General features: G+C 39.4%; 3 protein-coding genes across 4 annotated transcripts; 2 read left to right on the top strand and 1 right to left on the bottom strand.

Moving 5' to 3' along the window:
* Positions 1 to 3260: 3260 nt before the first annotated feature.
* mibp2 (muscle-specific beta 1 integrin binding protein 2) lies at positions 3261 to 5696 on the top strand. The gene is made up of 8 exons (XM_085908193.1): positions 3261 to 3518; positions 4016 to 4106; positions 4281 to 4326; positions 4438 to 4621; positions 4707 to 4778; positions 5046 to 5152; positions 5248 to 5338; positions 5427 to 5696. Exons 1-7 carry the CDS (start codon positions 3493 to 3495, stop codon positions 5331 to 5333), a joined length of 612 nt encoding a protein of 203 aa, XP_085764319.1. The 5' UTR covers positions 3261 to 3492; the 3' UTR covers positions 5334 to 5338; positions 5427 to 5696.
* Positions 5697 to 11722: 6026 nt separating this feature from the next.
* bloc1s6 (biogenesis of lysosomal organelles complex-1, subunit 6, pallidin) lies at positions 11723 to 15515 on the bottom strand. 2 transcript variants are annotated; one of them, XM_085907731.1, is made up of 6 exons: positions 15265 to 15504; positions 14864 to 14936; positions 14479 to 14638; positions 13961 to 14048; positions 13804 to 13890; positions 11723 to 13580 (listed from the first exon to the last, which is right to left on the bottom strand). In XM_085907731.1, the coding sequence occupies exons 2-6, from the start codon at positions 14919 to 14921 to the stop codon at positions 13461 to 13463; spliced, it is 513 nt and encodes a 170-aa protein (XP_085763857.1). In that variant the 5' UTR covers positions 14922 to 14936; positions 15265 to 15504; the 3' UTR covers positions 11723 to 13460. The 2 variants fall into 2 exon arrangements, with proteins under 2 accessions (XP_085763857.1, XP_085763856.1); XM_085907730.1 differs by having other exon boundaries at positions 11725 to 13580; positions 15352 to 15515.
* slc30a4 (solute carrier family 30 member 4) lies at positions 15119 to 22043 on the top strand. The gene is made up of 9 exons (XM_085907729.1): positions 15119 to 15620; positions 16841 to 17089; positions 17655 to 17919; positions 18035 to 18181; positions 18266 to 18419; positions 18500 to 18737; positions 19209 to 19314; positions 19404 to 19538; positions 20908 to 22043. Exons 2-9 carry the CDS (start codon positions 16946 to 16948, stop codon positions 21060 to 21062), a joined length of 1344 nt encoding a protein of 447 aa, XP_085763855.1. The 5' UTR covers positions 15119 to 15620; positions 16841 to 16945; the 3' UTR covers positions 21063 to 22043.
* Positions 22044 to 23689: the final 1646 nt, after the last annotated feature.

The following is a 23689-nucleotide window of genomic DNA, read 5'->3' as shown; positions in this document are numbered from 1 at the left end:
TTCCAGAGACCCAACTATTTGTTTGCAAACAATTGAAAAGCCCATTTTCCATAAATCCCGTTAACCATAAATGTCAACTCTGATTGACATAAAGATATATTAGTCGCCTTTGAAAAATAATGGCTTATGTTTGTTTTTTCATGTGTGTTTAGCAAGAATGTTTTTTGGGGGGGGACACAGACAGTTAAAAACTTGTTTGGTTTCCAAGAGAGAAACTTGATAACCAAAAATGTATGTGACTGAATGTCCACTTGGGGGCAGTCAAACCATTTAGAAAAACAGTGAGTGGAAAGGTCCTTCATTCTTCACTGTACAAGCCAAATCACAATGTTACTAAGCATTCTAAATAAAAAAAATAATCCTCTCAATCTCAAACCATGTGAGATGGTCAAAAGGCCTCTTTTCGACTGAATACTTACAGTAGTTATTCTGAGAATGGTCAAAGTACAGTAGTGTGACACTATTCAATAGATGGTTTCAGATTAGATGTTATCAGTGTATCTGTGACAGATTGATGTACTTCAGGGGTGTCAAACTCTTTTTTTTTTCCACGAGCCGCATTGTAGTCATAGCTTCTTTCGGAGGGCCAATATGACGGTCAACCCAAATAAATGTATGAGCAAAACAAACAGACAAATAAATCGTTTTCAAATCAGACGAGTAAAAACTGGTCAAATATAAAAAATAAAAATAAAAGATATTAAAAGTGAAGACAATTTGCAATTCTAGTACATAATGACACACAAATTTGATGCACAATTTGTCTTCGCGGACCACATAAAATGATGTGGCAGGCCGTATCTGGCCACCGGGCCTTGAGTTTGACACCTGTGATCTACTTCAATCCATATGCCAATGGATATGTCTTCTTAGAATTCAAATGCATGGTGCTCTGCTTTGACAGCAGAGCAAATAAGTGGATGATGTGTTTTCAAATATAATGCACATTTACATAATACTTATGTTAACACATGAAACATCAAACCTACATGCACTTTAGTTGTGCCGAATATAGTTTTGTGAAATACGATTAAAATATAGAGACTGAACGATGATTATCTGATGCGAAAACTGGATGTCTGGAGTGAAATGTCTCTACCAAGTAGCACAGAATGATAAGTGAACTCCATGTACAGTCTGTCAAGTAGGTTAATGGCGCCTGTAATATCTCTCATGTATGTGGGACATGTGATGTAAGACGCAACACTTGAAATCATTTCACGGCACGGATGTTCAGTATTTTTTCTTTCTGGCCTACATGTGACTACTGTATGAATAGTACAATAAATGCAAATGGGAATTGATTAAAATGTAGCAATTCCAATATTAACATCTTTAAGTTCCTGAATCCCATTCAAAGTTGGTGAGTGGATGAAATATTACAAAAATTATTATTATTTTTTCAAATTCTTTAATATCCCAAACTTAGAATAAGATCATGTTCTATATGCCCTGACGAGACTAAACACTGTATTCAGATTCATATTGTGTTTGTGGAAAATGGGTTCAAGTGGAAGTCAACCCTAAAATTGTCTTTACAATAATCTGTTGAATGTGCCCCAACACGGCTAAACACGGGATACTCATCAATATTGCATTTGTGGAATATGAGTTAAGCAGAACATTTCACCCATTTTTATTTTGATGATGAATTTGTGCCGGGCCTCTTGCCATATAAGGACGCAAGTTTTCTCTGTCTCATGATAAGGTTCTTTGAATCACTATCTTTCTGTTTTTTTCGAATGAGCGTATCTGCATTCTACAGGTTCATGTAAGGACAATATTTTGAATAAACTGAGAATATCTGCCTAATTATAGTCAGCTCTACAATGTACTGCCATATCGGATATGGGTAATAAAGTGTATATGTCAGGATTGAGTGAGCCAGGGCAAATTGTCTTCACTTTTAATATCTTGTTGTTGTTTTTTTATATTTGACCAGTTTTTACTTGTCTGATTTGAAAACGAGTTATTTGTCAGTTTGTTTTGTAGCTTTTAGTGTATATAATATGAGGTGCTCATACATTTATTTGGGTTGACAGTCAAAGAAGAAGGTCCACAAAAAAAAGAGTTAGACATCCCTGGGATAGAGACTCACGGCCAGCAAACAGACAGACTGACAGAAGTCCACTGTCCAAGAAGTCCATGAGTGGCACAAAATTGAGTGCCTATTGTTAAAATACCAAGGAAATCACATTTTACTTCACTTACTCTATAACTATACTGCACGATAAAGTAAAACCTTCAAATACTAATTGTCCTAGATTTTTTTTTATCATTTTTAAATTAGGCTAATATTTTAAGGGAAATAACTAAACACAATATTGAGCTGTGCTATCATTTTCATACAACAAAATTGAAAACATTCTCTTTCAATAGAATGTCAGGGATTTTTGCCAGTTATTTTAGTATATACAGCGGTACTTTTAATTAGTGGTGCAAAACGTTTAGTACTACTTGTGACATTCTTGAGTCCTCCACATCGAGTGTTAAACTAGTAGTTCTAAGATTTCAACGAGTGCACAGTTTTGCCCCGCCAAATATGTACAGTTGTCTTTCTGGTATGCATACTCGTATGCATAATCTCATACAGTATGTGTGTGTGTGTGTGTGTGTGCGTGCGTGCGCGCGTGCGTGCGTGTGTGTGTGTGCGTGCGTGCGTGCGAGTGTGCGTGTGCGTGTGCGTGTGCGTGTGCGTGTGCGTGTGCGTGTGTGTGTGTGTGTGTGTGTGTGTGTGTGTGTGTGTGTGTGTGTGTGTGTTGGGGGTCTAAAGAAATAGTGGTTCTACTGGTTTGCTGGATTGATTTACAAATGGGTGCAAAAACCTACTAGTACGTGGACTTAAAGCTGGACGCGTCAAGCAGGATGTCAATAACATGAAATAAATGATAAAAATGATAAATGATGCTAAAATAAAAATAATAAAATGATAAAATAAAAGATGGTGAAATGAACTAGTATGGAGGCAACAAAGGTCAGAAATATAATAGACGCAATAGGTAACGAGTAGTTGTAATGCTTAAGCAATTCAAGTGATGAAAATGAGAGCCGTTTTTTAATTTTTTTATTTTATTATAGATATATTTATTTATATTTTATTATAAACCCATTGTGGTTGGAAATTTGCAGCTCCACGCGTGTGAATGAGGGCGGGGTTTTAGAGGGCGGGGTCTGCGGTTGGTAGACGCTTCTAATTGGCCGAGATCCCTTTCGTCGCCCCAGAGCAAGTGGTTAAATAGCCAATCGTCTGACTCCGTGGAGTACGTGTGCAAGTGTCAAGTAGCTCGAGATCCTCTCTCGGTGGAAGCCCGCGTCCGCGCAACACCTCGCTGACTTTACACACTCCAAAAAATCAAGTACCATGGATGAGTCTAGTAGTTGACGTTTCTTGTAACCTTCTCTTTTTAAGCTTTCTTCCGTCCGATCACTTATCACCTGTCTTTTGGCGTTTTTGACTTCGTGCCATCTTGTTTTCTACCACCAACGGAAATCATGAAGTACATCATTGGCATTGGCGGGTGAGTAAAGGAAATGAATGAAGCCGGGGCGGTTTGCTAAGCTAGCCGGGTTTAGGCCATGACACGTGGGGGAGCGGTCGTGACATCTGCGCTCTTCTCGTCTTCTGGATGTAGCTCAGTGCTGCATTGTGCTTGCATGATCGATCACATTTCTCGTTAGGTGTTTATCCGGAGTTAAAATGATGGTCATGCGTGAAAACGAGCGTTGGTTATCCTTCCCATTGTTTAGCTGATGCTAATGGTGCTCAGCATCAATAGATAATACACAACATAAAGATGCATGTTAAAATTGACTATCCTAAATTGGAATTGTTTCCTAACATTTGGGCATTTTTGAAACCAAAATAGCATGTTTATGAACTCTGATCACCAATTTTCAAAAATGAATAAAATGGTTCTTAAAGTGCCATCATTGTATAGTTATAGTATATAGAAATGTTAATTATTAGTCTTTCATTATTGGTTCATCATTAACTTTTTATTTGTGCTTCATTTAGCGTAACAAATGGAGGGAAAACTACCCTCACCGACCGGCTGATCAAGAGCCTGCCCAACTGCTGTGTGGTACACCAGGATGACTTCTTCAAGGTGAGCCTAAACTTTGTTTTCTTTAAATGTTAGGTATAAAGATCAGGATTACCAGCACGGGTTGATGGGCTATTACCATAGTGTTACTAGATTTAATCCCAATTCTAAAGCCTTCCATTTAGCATATAGCACTAGTGTATGTACCTTGGTACATCTTATCAATGTATGTTTCAGCCCCAAGATCAGATTGCAGTTGAAGATGGCTTTAAACAGTATGATGGTAAGCTTGTGTTTGTAAGGATATGTGTGTCTTCTCATTTACAACATGCATGCTTTGTGGACTATAAAAAAATCAGCTTTTCATATGTGCACCTTTCCTATCCATTTCTAGTCATTAGTGCTTTGGATATGGACGCCATGATGAGCACCATCTACGCATGGCTGGAGAACCCGGTGAAGTTTGAGAAGTCTCACGGTGTCAACAACGTCCTGGACACGAAGATTCTCCCCAAGTCCAACCAGAAAGAGGAGACTCACATCCTCATTGTGGAGGGCTTCCTGCTTTACACTTACCAGTAAAGACACATTCCTCACTTACATTCCTGTCCTGTGACGTCTCTTGGCGGCTAAGAGAAGGTCGCTGAATTTGCTTTTCTGCAGACCTTTGATCGACGTGCTGAACCAGAGGTTCTTTTTTTCCATCCCCTATGAAGAATGCAAAAAGAGGAGGTGGTAAGTATCCAATTAGTAGTACTATTAGTAATCAGGAACTAGTTTCAAAAGTAAGACTCTAAAATGAAGACATAGTTTACATTGTGACCTTCAGCTCATTCAGGCACGTTGGCAACTATTCCCATTCACAAATGTTCAAATATAAATATATTTTATATACAGCAATCTTTGGAACTATTTGACAACCCCCCCCCCCCCCCCCCCCAAATTTCAATGTAGAATGGCACAATGAAGACAAATTTTACACTTCTTGTTTGTCAACTACAGTTCAAGGAACTACACGGTGCCAGACCCCCCCGGCCTCTTTGACGGCCACGTCTGGCCCATGTACTTGAAACACAAGAACATCATGGAGAGGATGAACGTTGATGTTTGTAAGTGTCCTTTCTCATCTTTTATTAAGTCGAAAATCCTTGTTTGAAAAAAAAAAAAAAAAAAACATCAGTGCTAATATTCTTTGTCACTACAGTGCAGCTAGATGGAACCAAGTCAAAGGAACAACTGTTCAACTTTGTCTATGGAGAAATCCTGAATAATATCCAACATTCTTTCTAACAAAGGTATCTTTCATTCTACAGTATAAAGACAATCTTTCCTTCCGTAAATGTTTTTCTGGTAATAAACATTTGTTATTATTCTGTATTTCAGGTCACATGATCAGCTAAAGAGAAGCACGTATTCAGCCCAGCCTGCTTGAAGTCCGGCTCGCCTTAAGTTTCTTCCTGGCAGCTTATTTATCTGACTGCTGTGATCTTTAAACTTAAAAAAAAAAAGTTAAACTTTGTAACTGGCGGCATTGAATGCTGGCATGATTTTTCTATCAAGCTTATTTATTGCTTTATACGGCCTACGCTCTGCAGAGTGGATGGATATATTCAGAGGATGGATGCATACGTCAATAAATGATCCTCAATCCAACTTTGTGTTGTTGTGTTGACTGGAAAGAAGCACCTTGTCATGAGACGTTTTCAAAATGGTACTCATCATGTACCACTCTGAGCATGTGATGCCCACTATCAGGGGCCATGCTGCTCTTGGTACAAGTGATAAGCGGAGTCACGAGTTTGAGCCTCCCATAATCACCTCTAATTACAAGTGTGAGCCTTATCTATATTTAAACAGGTTTCAGTTTCTTCGGAATAAAACGTCATTATGAAACCAAACGCATGACTAAGGTTGTCTGACGTGGCAAGATGAGAAAGTTGATTCAACCCTTGCTAATGCTGGTAAACTGTTTTCACAAATTGCTGTGCATGCTGTTTAACAAACCTAATACAACTTGTTAGTAGTTGAACCGAAAAATGGTCAAAATACCGCCCCAACAAGATCCAGTGTGTTTTGGTTATCTTTATTAGTGTCAAGATCTCTTATGCTTAATAATTATAACAAGAACGCTTTGGCAGGTGTAAATGAGGTGAAGCTGTTTTTGAAAAACATACCTCCTCAACTCTAACATCATTGATTCCATTTCCACATAGATCAGAGTGCGTGCCAAGGCCTGTTATCTGTAATAGCAGATGGGACGGTTCGATTTGATAACTACGCACAACAACTGCAAAAGCAATATGCTTACTTCTATGTAACATTGAATATAAAAACATGTTAATTTAACCATAAGGCATTTCATACAGTGCTTAAATTTGCTCTCATGATACATATTGGCAAGCATATGTATTTCTTTTGGTCTTGTCAAGACACGAAAGTACGTCAATACTTGATGTAAATTAGAAAGGCATAATTTCCTGCTTCGGCATCTGCCCATAATAAAATTCAGTACGAGCAGCCTTTTGAGAGATACGGCAAGATATGAATATTTTCGGGTTGACATTCACTTAAGATGTGGTTACATAACTGGTCCTAAAGATATGCTAGTAGTCCACCCAGTCCCTCTGCAGCACCACCACACAAAAGACACTTGGGTTTAAAGTTATTCTATGGAGATTGGTGTGATCTGGAGTTGGGAGTGAGGGAGCAGTGAGTCAGAGATCACATTACAATCCCAATCATTGGATAAATAACCTGCAACCTACTTTAGTTTTCCCCAGAACAAACAGTCAAATGCTTGCTCTCGTCTATCTATTGTGTTCTTCAACTTTAATACTGTTCATTTTGCATGCATACATACTCTAGTGAATCCAAAAATATCTTTGTAATTGTCGACATCAAATTATGAAACATAGATGTTTAAATGTGTTAATAGTCTGTCTGATATGGGGTTACTGGAGTTTGGATATTTAAAAAAAAAAACTTTTATTTATTCATTAATTGTGTTTCTTATTTCATTTTGACTTGTTTTTAAATTTCTGTTCATTTTAATCCGTTTTTAGAGCAAGTTTGTTGGTTGTTATTGATTTGTATTATGTTTTTATACGGTTGGTTTTTATTAGCTTTGGTATTTGTTTTATTATTATTTTAAAATATTTATCATAGTTAGTTTTTTATGAATTTTATTATTACTTGTTTTGTTAGCTGAGCTGCTAAAGCCATTTGTTAGGGTAAAGTTCATTACATTGCCAAAATAATAGTGTCCGTTAAGTTCAGGTTAGACCCTGCGTCGCAATCATAGTCACAATTTTCCTTTATTTACTTTAGCTTAGCACCAGTGACAAAAAACTTGCAGCTTTTCGCAAAGGCCCAGGCATCTTATTTTAACATGGGTGTTAGTGCGCACAGCTTGCCAGCTGGTCAGAGTAAACTTGAACGTGTGAGATAAGTGGTTACATAACTCCACTGCTGCTCTTGGCTCCCCTCTACCAAAAGAAGAGGGGAAAAGGGATCAGACTGACCCAGATTTACACTACAGTATTGCTATCCAATTCTAAATGATTGACCTCCTTGTGTGTTTGTTTGTGAGTTTACACAACGTGGTGCAATGGTCAGCAGAAGTTCCCAAAAGAGACGTCATATTTTTAGCATAGTGATACTTTGCTGAAGTGAGGCTATTGTGGTGAACCTGTCTTCCCTTGTGTATGGTGGTGACAGAAGGCTTTGTCTTTTGCAGTGGTGAGGAGTCACAAAGTACAAATACTTTGGTACTGTGAAAAAGTAGGTTTTTCAGGTATCTGTACTCCCCAAAAATTATTTGTGGCAAATGAGTTTTTGTCTTCTGCCAATCTGGAAAACCACAAGATTTTGGTGTACAAAAATTCTAATTTGCATTAAAAAAAAAAAAAAAAACACAGACTCGCTAGTTCTTCATTAAAAAGAAAAAAAAAAAACTAAGCAATAACATTTGGTTTGTGTGACATAATAAACGTGTCTTGTATACAATGGACACTCATTTTTGTGTTAACGTTTTCTGCATTTGCAAGTTACGTGCTAGGTAAATGGTGTGACTGTGTATTTTGTACTGTACAATACAATCACTAAGAGGTATTTCTCGAATAATAATAAAAAATCTTTATGTTAAAAATCCAAATTTCCGTTTTTTTTTTTTAAACAACAAATATCTATCTATACCTCCACTGAAGAACAGAGTGTGAGTACTTTTGCCAACTGTGGTCTTTTGACACCACTGTTGTCTCTGGACAATAACAAAGCTTGCATTTTTCCTCCCACCACTGCAACAACCACTCAGGGCTGAGCAGGTCTCCAGTACTGGATCTTGTTTATGTGAGGTTTTTTTTTTTCTCTGCACACTATTGCTTTATCCACTCGGCCAATACACATCTCGGCATAGTTGATCCAAGGAGCAGAGGAAGCAACAGTCTGCTGTGGTGAACTCAAATAGAGCTTATAAACAGTAATTGCTCCCTTCAGACCTCACATCTTCACCTCAGGTCAGACTTTACAAACACTGACTTGTCTTGCACCTTGGGAGGCTACGTACTTTTTCAGTTGGAGTCTTTCTTTCTTACTCAATCATATCATCGGAACAGTCATTTTCTGTTTAGGGTTACGAGGAGCTGCAGCCTATCCCAGCTGGCATACAAGGCGTCGTAGCATTTTGCAAAAGGACAGACTGGGATGGGAACCAAACCTCCATCATCGCGTTTGAGGAAGGCATTTTGTCACGAGTATGTGTAAAATGTATGGTCTTTGGTTATTTCGCAACATTTTAACATCATAGGGCACATCTTTGCCGTTAATCTGAGCAACATAAAATTCAATGAAGTAGCAGGGCCTTCATTGATCATGTAACTGTCTGAATTTCCACCACATCTATGTCTACAACACAATACATTTTTATTTATTTCGCGCTTTCACAATATCTTTGAATCAACGCATTAGGTCATTTTTATGCAAGAACCCTTTGTCGTGAAAAGAAAATATGACAGATTGTAGTTGTTTTGTTGTTTGCTTTAAATCATTTGTTGTTTGATTAGGCTTTATATATTTTTAGATCTCTTATACATGCATTGAAAAATGTATCATTAAAAATGAAATATATTAAGAGAACCTCTTTGCACATATGCAGGTATTTAAATAGATTTAAAATGGTGTTTTTGTCATACATTTGGTTGGGAAGTGTGAGGTCCAATGTCCCAAGGCATACGAATTGCCCATCCGTGCAATACAGTGCTATTTTGTGGACGATAAACACAACAAAATTATTGGGGTGGTTTTGGGGGTGCTGGAATGAATTCCTGGCATTTCCAGTGATTTCACTGCTGAAAATTGGTAGATTTATGAGCTTGGTCATGGAAGGAATTAAATTCACAAGTTACGACTTTATATATCTAAAAATGCCCTATATTCTTTTATGCTCTTGTTTAATTTTTGTAGTGTGACAAAAAAAATGTTGTCTAACAAGGCGGTTAGGAAGGAAGCTTAAATTTAGAAATAGCGCAAGACATCAAGAGAGATTAGTGTAGTTTTTGTGGTATATAGTCTAACCTCAAAGTATGCAAGGCACATGCATTTGATTAATCCACAAAGCACACTTTGTTGTTTAACTTCTATATTTGTATCTTTTACTAGAGTCTAGCTGAGAAAATCTGTGGTTTGCGCAGTAAAAACCCGAGCGACGACTGGAGTTGTTGCACAGGCTCGTTTTAAAAACATGACCATGGTCAGGCCACCATGCTTTAGAGCCACCTAGCGCTGCACCTGCTGGATTGTCCGGAAAAAAAGCAACTCTCCTCCTGTGGTTGACCACAAATGTCTGTGTTTACACTGAATTTGTCTGCCAATGGGAGAAAATAGGCCACGTTACCGACACAACGAGGCGAGAATCAGACATCCAAACACAATGTGTAGCTAAACTATTCAGCCATTTAAAGTACCTGTTTGTCAAAAAAAGACCAGACTAGATCCGTTGATCTGTATTCTATTCATTGCCACAGGAAACCAATTTAGGCAACAAACCTTTAGAAATACATGCATTTATTTGATTTTTAAATAAACCATGATGTGATTTGATCCTTACTGTAAAAACATGCTTGTAAAATAAATGCTACTTGCGGTCCAAAAAAAAAAAAAAAAAAAAGAGACATGAACCCATGTTCAAATTCTTATTGCACTACAAAACGTAATATTTTTGGTTGTAGATTATTTATACCGTTTTGGAAAATCCCATTGGTTACATAGCAAACTGTTTCGATTAAATTTCTATTTCTGAAGCATCTGTTGAGTCACGGACACTTAATTACTAATGTTTTCCCAGTCCACTAAACCAGACGAAGCGTATGAACTTATGTAAGGCGCGGTGGGGAAGAGTTGGGGAAAGCAACCTCAATTGCTGTCACGTTGGTCAAAATCCCCACAAAGCGATATGTTTTCCAGAGCCATTGCTCAAAGTCTACAAATGGCCAAACAACAGTATGCACAAATACGGACCCAAATGTTAAAACCTAAGGGAAATAATGACACCACGCAGCCGTCATCAGTGTGGGCCTGAGGACCATATCCTGTTATGGTGGCTCTAGGAGAGGCTTGGCACTGCCGGTCTGAAGCAGACCACAGCCTCCCACTCCTCAGCCGTCCGTCTGAATCAGTGTTTACAGAGACAGGAAGGCCTGCCCGCTACAACATCATCATGTCCTCCGTGTCTGTGGCTTTGTGAAAGAAGTTGCCTGGTGTTTTTTTCCTGACAGCCAGCTTTCTAAAAGTTGAGAAGAGTTAAAACCAAACACTTAGAGACCCAGACTGTCTACCTCTCAGGATGCCATCCACCCATGCCTCCAGGAAGAGTGTCTAATTGACTAATTCTAGCCTGTGGTCTTTTTATAAGGGGGAAAAAAAAAAAAACCACTTGGGAATAGTAGACATACCGGGACAGTTATTGTCCTTCCTTTACTGTCTGATGACGTTTTCAACGTCTAAGAATAAATTGACCCAATGATTCTCAACAAGTGGATTGGGACTCAAAGGTGGGTGCAGTGGTGCCTTGAGATAAAAAAAAAATATATATTTCATGACCACGCTAATAACTCAGAAGACTCTCAAATGGTCTTTACACATTAAAATGAATGGAAATGCCTGTTCTGCCCCCCCGCCCCAAACATCGAGGCACATGTCAAAATACACGGACAAATGTAAAAAATCGGCCACATTCAAAGGGCCGTTTTCACTGCAGCATCTCGCTTCGGTCAGCACAGACTTAGACAGCTACTTTCCTCGTCTGGACCCCTCCGTGACCACTCTGTAGTGCAGTTTTAGCTCCGAGCGAGTTTGTGTGGTGAACCACGCAAATGGTGGTTTCTAGCTGTAGTAGTAGGGCATAAAATTGGAGCTTTATGTGAATTGGCAGGGCTCCAACTTGGGATGCATAGGAATTTAACCTACTTTTCTGTCAACAGAAAAATATATAATTTTTTTTAGCTGGTACAAAACAATAGAGGCTGAAACTAGTTGACTATTTTGAAAACCACTGTGACAATTTTGCAGAGGTGGTGAAAGCATTCACACGCTGTACTTGAAGGTCATAAAAGACATTCAACTTCTGTACTGAAAGAACAAAGATTAAACTTTTATTGGCAATTACATTGGTTTTGTGAAATGCAGAACTACAGTTTGATAGCAACTGCAAAATAAATCTACACCTTTCTTGCATTCTTTTAAATGATTGTAATGGACGTCTCTCTGTCTTTTATTTTACTTTTACTTGTCTTTTACTTCCAACCACTGCAATAGAATGAAATCGTCAGTGAAAAATGATCAGGTGAAAAGGCCACGATCCTAAAAGTATCATTTGTGTTGTGGAGCGAAAAGAAAAGAAAACAAAGTGGTCACCTTTGAGGAATTCTTTTAAATGCCCATGCTGACATCTTCTGGGCTCACATTGTCATTGCATCCAACAGTTCTTTCTCTCAGTCCACAAAGGTGCAGCACTTTGTAAGATTTAAATGCAAATTTTTCAAATATTTATTCTAGAAAATAGAAATCCACTGTAGGGAAGTAGCCCACCTGTGTCAACTGCCTCCCTTTGTTGGAAGTCTGATTTCAATTAGAATTTTCAGTAAACGTCTACTTGAAACCTAAATAGAATATTCCTCTTCCTTCAAAAAACATTCACTTATTTACATTCTATTGAAACTGGATGGGGAAACTGTGCTGTAAAAGCTCTCGTGTGCTACAGGAAATCATTCATTCGATCATTCATTCATCTTTCGCACAACAGGTCCCAAGAATATTTAATGCAAATAATGTACGGTACATATCGTTTAAAAAACAATTAAAAAAAAAAAAAGAACGAAATCTATTTATACCTGAAACGAAAAATAAATAAGGAATAAGGAAGTGTGGACCGTATAGTTCTTTTTGGGGCACGGCAAACTCAGTCAAATATGACACAGGAGTGCTTTTTAAGCAGAGTTTATAACGTGAAACAACTGACGGGTTCAATGCCCATTAGCAATTCTATTAACACTCTCTCAACAACAATGATAGCCAACAGGATTATGCTTGAATGCGTCAACAGAGTTTAACAGCTGAAAGTACCAACAATAGGCAACTCGCCATCTTTGGTTTAAACCTCACCGGTATAAATAATCACACAGTTTTGCATGTTGGAGCACATTTACACACACGTAATGCATTTTACCGGAGCGGACGGGAGTTATATCTATTCGATCCCCTTTAAATACAACTTAGCATTTTTCCAGAAACCGCTCATTTGATTGTAACACAAGCATCTTTCAAAAAAGACATCTGTCAGCTAGGCAGTTGGAATAGAATTTATGTAAAACTGGCTCTTTGAAAAAATAGCAACAAATTGTAACTGTTTAGTTAAGATCATTCACGAGTGTAATGTCATCTTGTTTTAGAAAAATGAGTCAAGAGTTGCATCTTAGAGGACTAATGAAACTGAAATGGGAAGAAGTAGTGCACAGATCACACTTCCCGCATCTAATAAAATGAGCAATACTGTTTCACTTTTAGACTATTTTGAAATGTATTTTAAGCAATAGTGTCTATTGGTTGTAGTTCCAATAGTGTCTATTACCGTAATACATAAAAAACATAAAAATTGAGACTGGAACTTTCTTTGCAAGTGGGCAAACTTTAAGTTTCAAATTCCCATTGCTGTATTTGCGGGACATGTACAGAGATGCCTCGAGATACAAGTTGAATCCATATTGCAGACTAGCGACAGTAAATTTATGACTGTCATAACCACTGTATGACACTCATACTTTGGCCTCTTACTACGTTTCCTTAAATGTTGTTGCACGTACAATACAAAATTGTTTCTTGGTAGAAAATGGGCTGAAACAAGCAAAACCACCACACCACAGAAGCTTATGTTCTTTTAGCAGGTTTGGCAATAAGCTGCCGCTCTCGCTCCAGCTCCTTCTCGCGCTGGTGCTCCCTCTCCAGCGCCTCCTTCTGCTTGTGCTGCTGCAGCTTTAAAGCTCTTTTCTGAAACCACAAGGAAGCAATCAGGGGCCTTGTCATTGTCACAAGGAGAAGATAAAGCATAAATGAGGCCCAGAGGGCAACAAAAAAAAAACTGATTAGTAAGTACGACAAAAATGTCATTATACATGCGCATACACAAGCAATGACGCAAGAAGAAGGTCTTGGATAAGTAAAATAAGATGTTAGATGGCCAAAAAAGAAAAATCCACAGACGATGCTTTACCTTTAATTTTGTTGTCCTTTCATGGATTAAAATCATCTCTTTCCTGATATTGACCAGTTTGTTGTGGTAAACCTTGGCCTCTGTAAACTGTCAAGCCAATAAACAGGATGAGGGAACATGTCCCCCTGACTTAGTTTCGGTGCAAGTGAATTCATACCAGTGAATTCAGGTCAAGTAAAGCGTTGCAGTCTCGGAACTTGGTGACTTCCTGGTCCAGAGTGTCCAACAATATGAGTTGATTTTGTCTGAAAGAGCATGAGAAAATACATTTGAGTGGTATTTGATGTAAAAGGTTTGAGAAACACAGCAGTATAGCACACACATTCATAAAATATACAATTCCATCACGTCACGGCAAGTTCTTTCTTTTACTGCTGCCTTCAAAGAGAGAGTTACTATATTACAGTCTAAATTACCTTCCTACTTGCATGACAGTTGAGAATATTCCAACGCTGCTTATAAAAAATCCTGCATAGATAAATAAGGTTTCACAATGGTGGTAGTTTATGCCTGAAGAAAACTGACTGCATTTTATATGACTTCCTATGAGAAAAAAACATTTTGATGTTCCAGTAACTTGGAAGTCCAACTAAAAGAGGTTCCAATGTTGACAAATTTGACAAAGATGCATAATGAGTGATTATGATGATGATCAGGGCTCATCGATCAACTCACGTGAGTTCTTGGAGAGTACGTTTTGAGTTCTGAAGCCCAGGCAAGTAGTGGGAAAGTAAGCCCTCTGTCAGCTTGTGCACCGCTTCCTTGTATTCGCACACATTTTCTAGAGGGGCGGAGCTCTCCACATACATTAGCTCCTCTGCCGACAGTTGCACACCTGAAAGATGACAGGTGTCTGTTTGTAGATGTTGTAGATGTACAAAGTCTGTTGTAGGTGTACAAATTGAAATTGCTAGTGCAACATTTACCCCATTGTTATTATTATTCTTATTACATCCGACCCAAAAGAAGAATGACTTCACATGTAGAAAATGCAACATTTGGACCACTTTGCAAGGTTAAGCGTGCATAACACGTGCAGGTTTGGTATCAAATTACACACCTTCGATATGTGGTGGTTCACCCTGTGATGAGGGTCCTTCATCTTCCATTCCCTCCATAAACAAGACTGCAACCTGTAAAATATTCCAGGGCATCAGATGGTTCTTCAGCAAACTACAAACTACATTTTTTTAACACCCATCCACTAAAGGGAATTCTAATTGTGCATATACTAGTATTCCAGAAGATGGCGACATACAGTATTTCAAATACTACAGGGTAGTTTGGTGCTACTAGTATGCTAACAGTGCGTGTCGTCCTAGTTAGGTATAGTAATCTCCACCATAAACGACTAGACTCGGCAACTTGTAGAAAGACCCCAGTGAATGAGGATCTTTTAACCAGTTTATCAGGTGGTGTATCTCGTGACGCGTTGTCACTACAAAAACAAAGGCTAATTACCTACTCGCTTCTTTGTCCAAGCAGATTTTTTTTTTAAAGAGATACTTATCCAACAAATGGGCGTTAAAAGTCGGTTTACAACATTACCCGTTGCGATATCTTCTCCGCGGCGATTTCAGGTGTATGTTTGGTGAGTATTAGCGAAGCTAAAACAACGACGAGATTTGCATTTTGACTTGTTTACGGATGACCAACGTCATATGACTCGGCCAGTCACGTGACCCTGGATTTCTCCACCAAACTTGCTAGTTGCACGGGGTTTTTTCTTTTTTCTTTTTCCCCCCCACTCCAGAGTTTGGAAGACTCTAGAGATGTACCGAGCTGACCGAAGACATCACTCGGAAATATTTTGTCAGGTGAGTTAGCCCTGTTTATGTCATGTGATTTTTATGAAAAGTCGATTGTCGCCAAACATTTCGATCACATTTACGAGCTATCCTGTTACTGTTTAGCCACAGCTGTTTCATTGAACAGGACTTTTGAGCTTCTTACAATCTCGCTCCAAAATGACAGGATCTGTTTGACTACCTGGAATAAAATACTGGCCTTTTGTTTCCATCTCAGATCCTTTTTATGTGTTTCGGATGTATATTTTTTGCCGTGTTATTACAAATATGACCCACGGATGGGTATTTTTTCATCCGATTTTGATTACATCTTCAATTCTTTGTCTATTAATAATGTACTGTTCTTTAGAATAAAATTGACCATGTGGCATTTAGTCCAACAGAAAATCACATTTGACAAATTCCTTATTCAATGTTTTTTAATCAATTTTTGTACCAGGAAGTCCATTAGTAAATTTCATAGCATATGTTTTGTCACACGTTTCATACATGATGCTCTCATCAGATTCTTTTCTATTTTTATGCGTGGGAACTTTTTCCCACTATCCGAGTGGGATGACAATTGGAGGAAAGGTGGCTGGAGTTCTAAAACAAAACAAAAAAATGCTTTTGAAAAGTGCCTCAATGCCACCTTTGACTCCAGAGGCACTACTAGAGGCTACATCAGCAATAAAATAGGATTCTGTGATGACATTGATGGAAAAGTGGAGGTGAATTCAGTTTAAACAGTGCTTTTCAATACACTGACAAGGTTCTCCGCAAAGGTTAAGGAAAGATGGTACAAACTGGTAGCTTTGACTTGATTTGAGTCCCACTATTTATTTGCATGTCAGAAAACTACAGTACCTTATCCCAAGGGAGGGACAGAAGAAAAATGGTCACACCAGCTGTATCAACAGCTGTACTGTTCTAAAAAGCAGATATAGTACCTGTTAGGAGAGCTATCTTTGAACATGGCAAAGTACAAATTTAGATTTTCTGGGATTTATGTTTTGTTCAAGCCAGTCGCTGTTAATGTTGAACTTCATACTCATCAAAAGAACTGAATGTTAGTTCAAAACAAGATACAATAATGAGTGAAAAAAATATCTTAAAATCTCAAAAATTACAGCCTATATCACCATGGAAGACGAAGGGGTAGTAAAACAGAACATGGCTTGAGGGTTAAAGATACAAGCTGTGATAAAGCGTGCGTGGTGTCCATTAGCTTTTGTTTTCATCTGTTTCAGGTCCCGATGCAGTAAACGCATGTTCGTCAGAGCTACGCAATGTGAATGATTGACCCGGGAGGAAAGTGTCCTGTCTGCATAGTGGGCCCAGGATACTTTTGAAAGATGTCGGGTGGTAGCCTGTTGAGCAAAGTGCGCTCAGCCTTCAGGAGAGAGCGCAACGACTGGGACATGAGTAGCGACACGGCACCCTTCGACTTCTCAGATGAGCTGGTGGAAGACGAAGTGCCCAAATTCAGCAAGCTGAAGGTATGGAGCCAATGATTCAATATCCTTGATCTCCAGCTCAGGGTGCATAGACTTTTTTTTGTCTTCACTAGTAAGCTGGCATTGAGCAAAATCATCTCCATAGCTTTTCAGAAAACCAAAAAAGGCTTGCTGAGCCATTCACTGCATTGTCAAAGAGAGCATGACAGTCTCTACACTTAAGATTGGTCAATGATTTGTAAAAATGTGCGGAGACTGACTTCAAGGCAGTCCCAAGTTACAGAGGCACCATTTGTTGTTACTTAGGATATGCAAGTCAAAGTCAAATCATAAAATCTTCTCAGTCACATGTATTCACACCATTGCCATTTTGCATTCAGGATTTATTGTTCCTGTGCTAACACATTCATAACCATGCTTATTTTTGCCCCCAAACCAAACTCGGAATTGTCTGCTACTTGGTCTTCTCAATTAAAGTCAAGTTTGCTGCAGTAGTGACATAAAAAAATAAAAACACGAGTCAAAATCTTACACTTACTTTACTAGTGGACCTCTAGATGCATATTAATGATGTCGGATAAATGTCCAAATGGCTTTCCATATAAAGGTGGTGGTCTCGGGCGAGATGTCTGACTACTCTGCCGGGACTCCGTCCAATGGAGTAGCGGTCAACACGCTGGTGGTGGCGGGTCATGAGGAAGATGATGACTCCTTGCTGGACTCTTCCTCCAGCGTGGGTAGCCCAGGCTTGAACATGGATCCATGCGACAGCTGCATCAAAAAGAGGGAGACAGTGAAGCAGAGGAAGGTGATGAAGAGGCTGGTCATTGCGGCTCTGCTCTACTTTCTTTTCATGGTGGCTGAAATTATAGGTAAGCGGAGTCTGTGTCAGAGGTGAGAAAAATATGGCTATGGAGGCCTGTAAAAATGTTGTTGTTGTTTTTAAATACATCTTGTATATGTCACTAAATGCTACCTTTCTTTCAGGTGGCTATGTTTCGAACAGTTTAGCTATCATGACTGATGCTCTGCACATGTTAGCTGACGTGGTGGGTATCCTGTTCTCTCTGCTGGCTCTGTGGCTCTCCACTAAACCTCCCACCAAGAGATTCACCTTCGGACTGCATCGGCTTGGTAAGCCAAATTGATGTATGAAGAGTCAAAGCAGAGATATGACCGCAAGCTGTGGAATGAGTAGTGTAACCGTTTGTGATGCAGAGGTGATATCAGCTGTCCTGAGTGTGGTGCTCATCTACATCCTGACGGGAATACTGCTTTTTGAGGCCATTCAAAGGACAATAAAACAAGACTTCAACATCAATGGCGATGTCATGATCATTACAGCGGCCGTGGGTGTGGCTGTCAACGTCGTGTGAGTGTGAAGGCATGTTTCTCGTCTGACTACAGTCGAAATCGCAGCATAAAATGTTTTTGTTTTTTTTCTCTATCCAGAATGGGCTTCTTATTAAACCAAGGGTGTCATCTTCACACTCACGGCCACGGTCACTCTCATGGCCACGGTCATTCTCACGGCGCCACAGCAGCCACGTTGGGATCACAGTCGGCGGGGTCCGGACAGAACCAGAGGCAGCACGGCAGCTTGGCTGTCCGAGCCGCCTTCATCCACGCTTTGGGTGACCTTCTCCAGAGCCTCGGGGTTCTCATAGCTGCATACATCGTCCGCTTCAAGGTGTTTTGCTTTGTTCTGTTAGCGGCCAGTTTTATATGAAGTCTTGGGCTTTATTACACAATAAACACAATTTTATGGTGCCGAGCAAATAGGCCTAGATGATCTGGCCTTAAAATCAATTTCTTTTTCCAACACAGTCTGATTTTGTTGTAAAGCTTTTGAAAATGTTCTGTCCTTTTAAAATTTGATAGCCTTGAATGTCTCAACCTAAACCTCAAAGTGAAAATGACAAATTTGGGCCCAATTAGCAATTTTGCATCTGAGGCTTCATGTCATGTGACTCTGTGTTGCGGGGCTTGAGAAGTTGTGATTGGTATACTCACTTTTGCGTGAAATGTTATGGAAATTCAATTCTTAATGTATAAACTTTCAGCACTTTGCCGTTAAACCGTTTGCCTCGGTTGTTGCATACTATGGTCGGATTGTATTTTTGCAGTTTGACACAGTGATATCACTTCTCTATCTCTTCAGCCCGAGTATAAACTTGCGGATCCAATCTGTACCTACATCTTCTCGGTTCTGGTTCTATTCACCACAATCCGCATCATACGTGACACAACAGTCATTGTCCTGGAAGGCAAGTGTCAGATTCTTTGCAAATGTGCAAACTTGTGTTTTTACATTATGATTCATAGTGTGGTTTTCCCCTTTTTGTACACCGCCTAGGTGTGCCGAGGCATCTGGACACAGTGCAGATCAAAGAAGATCTCCTGAAGTTGGAGGACGTGCAGTCGGTGGACGAGTTAAATGTTTGGGCGCTGACAACAGATAAAACCGCAGCACTTGTGCATCTGCAATTAAGTGAGTCGCTTCAGTAATATGCACATATTCATGCATTGATATTACTTGACATCATTTCTTGTTCACTCCCTGGAACGTGAGGTAAATGTGCTTTGGCTTGGTTATGTGACTCAAATCTATTTTTAAAACTCTGCTCCTGGCCATTGTCAACTGCTTCCCTATTCTTGAACCATTTTAGCTGTGTTAATGCAAATGAAACTACCAAAGGAAGGGTTTGGGGTTTTTTTTTTTTACCCCCTATTTTTGTCATTTCCAGGTGCAAGTCTTACATTTAAGTTGTATGTTTTAGTTCTAAGCTGGCTACATTTGAGCTGTGGAAAGCCATGAAAACTGCATTTTTAATTGAAGTTTTCAGATGGTATTAGTGGACTGAATCGTGTATTTGGAGTAATACAGGTTTCATTCTATATTCAACACTTGATTTTCTTTTTTAACGACTGTATTACAGAATTTATCGATATTTGGATCAGGGAGTGATTTCCTCTCTTCTTTCTAAAATGAACGAATCACAATATAATGCTGCAGTGTAGACAATGAATGACACAATTTATAAAAGTGGAAGTTGAAGCTGTTTTTTTATTTTATCAAGATTAATTATTGTAGTTGTTTAACAACCGGCACATTTTTCAAGCAAAGTCAAATTTGAAAATGGATGGTTAATGTTTATTAGTGAAGAAAAACTCATCTTAGTTTAAAAATCCATATGCAGTAAAAGAAGAATTGACTGTCTGTATGTGTTGAGAAAAATTCCACAAACAAGTTGAAAGGAAAGTCAAATCTAACAAGGCCTGAGGCCAATTGAACATGTGCACGAGTCCGGTTCTTCCTCTTTGAACCAGAGCGTGACGTGTCACTGAAGCTGTCAGAACAGAAATCTTCACGCCCTAAAATCCTGGTCATCCAAGACCTTATCACAACCAAAACTCTAGTTGATCTTGTTTCTGTTCCATAGTTGACTTCAAAATTCAAACTCTAGTACAAACCAGTACTATACCAATATAAAAAAAATCAAGAATGAGCTTACACAGTGAAGATCTCAACCAAAGAACAGAAAACTAAGCTGCAGTATGGTTACTTTTTGCGCAAAGGATAAAGAATATATCCCTGTGAGTGCCTCTCCTATTTGTTGTTTCAAAAATCAAAGTAACAACATTGCTGGTTTTGCTAGCCACTCTCTGGAATTAAGCATTACGCTTGAGGACTTGACAGTTTGCTTCAATACTCACTGTGTAAAGTAGTTGTAAAGTTAACTTTAAACGGTAGCTGTTAACATCTGCTGATTGTTGTAAAGTGGAAAGTACCCATGTACCCGGTTACTTTGTTCACCCGATCACTTCTCCAATCTTATGTTGCATTGTTGTGCTCCCAGAGCCCTTAAGTGCCAGCAACTGGGAAGATGTCCAAGCAAAGGCTCGTCACCTGTTGCTTCACACCTACAGTCTGACAAGATGCACGGTCCAGGTCCAGACGCACAGGCAGAGGCCCGTGCGCACCTGTGCACAGTGTGAGCAGCTCAGCACTTAAAAGACACTGGCTGCTTTTGACTGCTTTCACTTCTTCTTTATGCATTTCTGCGGAGCCATGTGTTGGCAAGTTCAGGCAGAAGGCACTTGGATGTTCCAAAAATGAGGTGGAACATGAGCAGTGGTAAAACCCTCTCGGTGAAAGGATTGCCGCTGCCCCGTGACTTGACTGCTCTTCGGCCAATGTTGACCGGCCTTTGACGTGTTCAGTTAAGGAAGGTAAACCTTCAGCACAGGATCTTAATTCACCATTAAGGCCTATTAGTCTGTATTTTACATGACCGGTGTATATTTTTTGTTATTGTGACTTTAACCTCTGTTACTTTATCTGTGGAAAGCTGTTTGAGCATTTAATGGGCTTGATATGCAACGATGAGGTTTGTGTACTCATACACTATTTGTCCTGATTTCTAAAACAATGCAGCACAGCATGATTCTTTACTAATAATGTATTTTCACTACCTTATGAAATTTCCAAACTAGCGTACTAGTCGGAGAGGGGCACATACTATTTGACATACTAGTTGACACCTGTGCATTACAATTGCCACGAGTAAAGTCAGAGATGTGGAAAAAGTATTATTTGTATCCTTTTTTTTTTGTTTTTTCTAGTTAGACATATGTGGACGTTAAGATGGATGTCAACGATATGCTCAAACAGCTTTACTAAGTTAACCAGCAATGTGGCCAGTCGCCTGACTGAATCAGCTAATACACCCCACAAAGTCACTTTGTATTAAACAACAATGCGGACGTGATCCACACTGGTATTCAAATTATTTTCTGAAAGCGCTCGATTTAAGTCACTTTGGAGTTGCACCATGACACCTGCTGTACCTTGATGATGACTGACAGTGTTATAGCCCTGAGCCAACTTCTTTCTGTTTTCTAAGTGACTTGGCATTCACAAATAGTAATGTTGTTCATATGACTTGTATTAATCATCGAAACACATCATGATCACTTTTGTTTTGAAATAAAATACTTTATTTCAGCTACAGTATTCCGTTTCTTATGAGGGGGGTAAACTTGGTTATGTATTGTCGTGTCTGATTTATTTGCTTTGAATAGAACGTGCAGGAAAAATATTCAACAATGCATTAATCCAACGAAGTGATGCCCTACAAACACACCATATAGACTGTTATGTCCTTTTCCCTCCACATGGTGGTCCACTTCTACAGCATAGTAATACTGAACTGAAATGTTCAGCTTCAGGATGGCTGCATTTGCTGATTGCAGCTTGGTTTAAAGGATTAGCACCTTTTAGCCTATGAAATGATGGCAACATCGATGAGTCCATATTAAATGTGTGCAGAATGCATCACATATTTTAAAACAGTTGCCACGAGGAATTTAATCTCACATGACAAGTGAAAAGGAAAAGGGGGTGTGCCTGGGTATCCAGGCAGCGTCTGTGTGACCATAAAAGTGAAAGTGTTTGCACACACCTAGCCTACGTGACTTACAAACACAAATGTTGTACGTCAAGAAACAGTATTCAATTCACATGCCTAAATTCTTATGTGTCGCAGGTCTAATCAAGAGTCTAATGACATCCATATATGGAATAATCGAATTTGGGAGTGTATTGATTCGCATTGTTCACGCAGTTCACATAGTTGTTCAAATAAATAACCAATAGTCAATAATTGTCTTGATCAAACCACCTTAGTTGTTTGTATATTGTGAGGCATTCGACATATTCTTGTCTGCAAATATCTTCCAGCACTTTACATCCTTCCCACTTTGCTATTGTTTCCTTAAATAACCTTTCACCGCCACCCGGTATAGCATAATGGATGTCCCTAGATACAGAAACCCTTGACATTTCAGAGCCTTGTTACAACATGACGTGACACGACTGGAGGCAGCTATCAACACGGCGCTTCACTGCAAATGGGGGGGAAAAAAAAAAAAGCAAGGTGAACGTAATATCTTGAACTCTTGCCCGCACTCAGTCGTTGTGATGCGTAAATCATTGATGAGGCAAGACTCGGAGCTGCGTCAAGCCACGTGTATGTGCCACACAACATTGAGTGGATCATCCTCCATTATAAAGAAAATTGTTGGTGTAGGTGGACGCTCACTCATCCATATGCTGGTTCGAGGGGATGATGTAGTTGTTCACTGATAACGTCTCGTCTGTTATCGATAAATCTGCAGTGTGGTTATTCACGTAGCTAAATCCATCCATCCATTATCTGTACCGCTTATCCCCATGGGGGTTGCAGGCGTGCTGGAGCCTATCCCAGCTGTCATCGGGTAGTAGGCGTGGGACACCCTGAACTGGGTACCAGCCATTTGTAGGGCACACAGAGACGAACAACTATCCACACACACCTAGAGGTAATTTGGAGTGCTCAATCATGCATATTTTTGGGATGTGGGAGGACCTGGAGAAACCCCATGCAGGCACGGGGAGAACATGCAAACTCCACGCAGGGAGGGCTGGAGGTCCCCATGACCCCCGTCGGGACAAGCGGTACAGAAAATGGATGGATATGGATGGATGGATGGATGGATGGATGGATGGATGGATGGATGGATGGATAGCCCTTGATCGTGTAGTTGTTGACATAGATGAACAGTAAAGCTAAAAAATGTAATGTCGTTTACAGCACGTAA

The sequence above is a fragment of the Syngnathus leptorhynchus genome, chromosome 3, assembly GCF_054491065.1.
Source record: "Syngnathus leptorhynchus isolate UIUO chromosome 3, UIUO_Slep, whole genome shotgun sequence".
NCBI classification, from domain to species: Eukaryota; Metazoa; Chordata; class Actinopteri; order Syngnathiformes; family Syngnathidae; genus Syngnathus; species Syngnathus leptorhynchus.
This window is presented reverse-complemented; position numbering and strand designations above follow the sequence as displayed.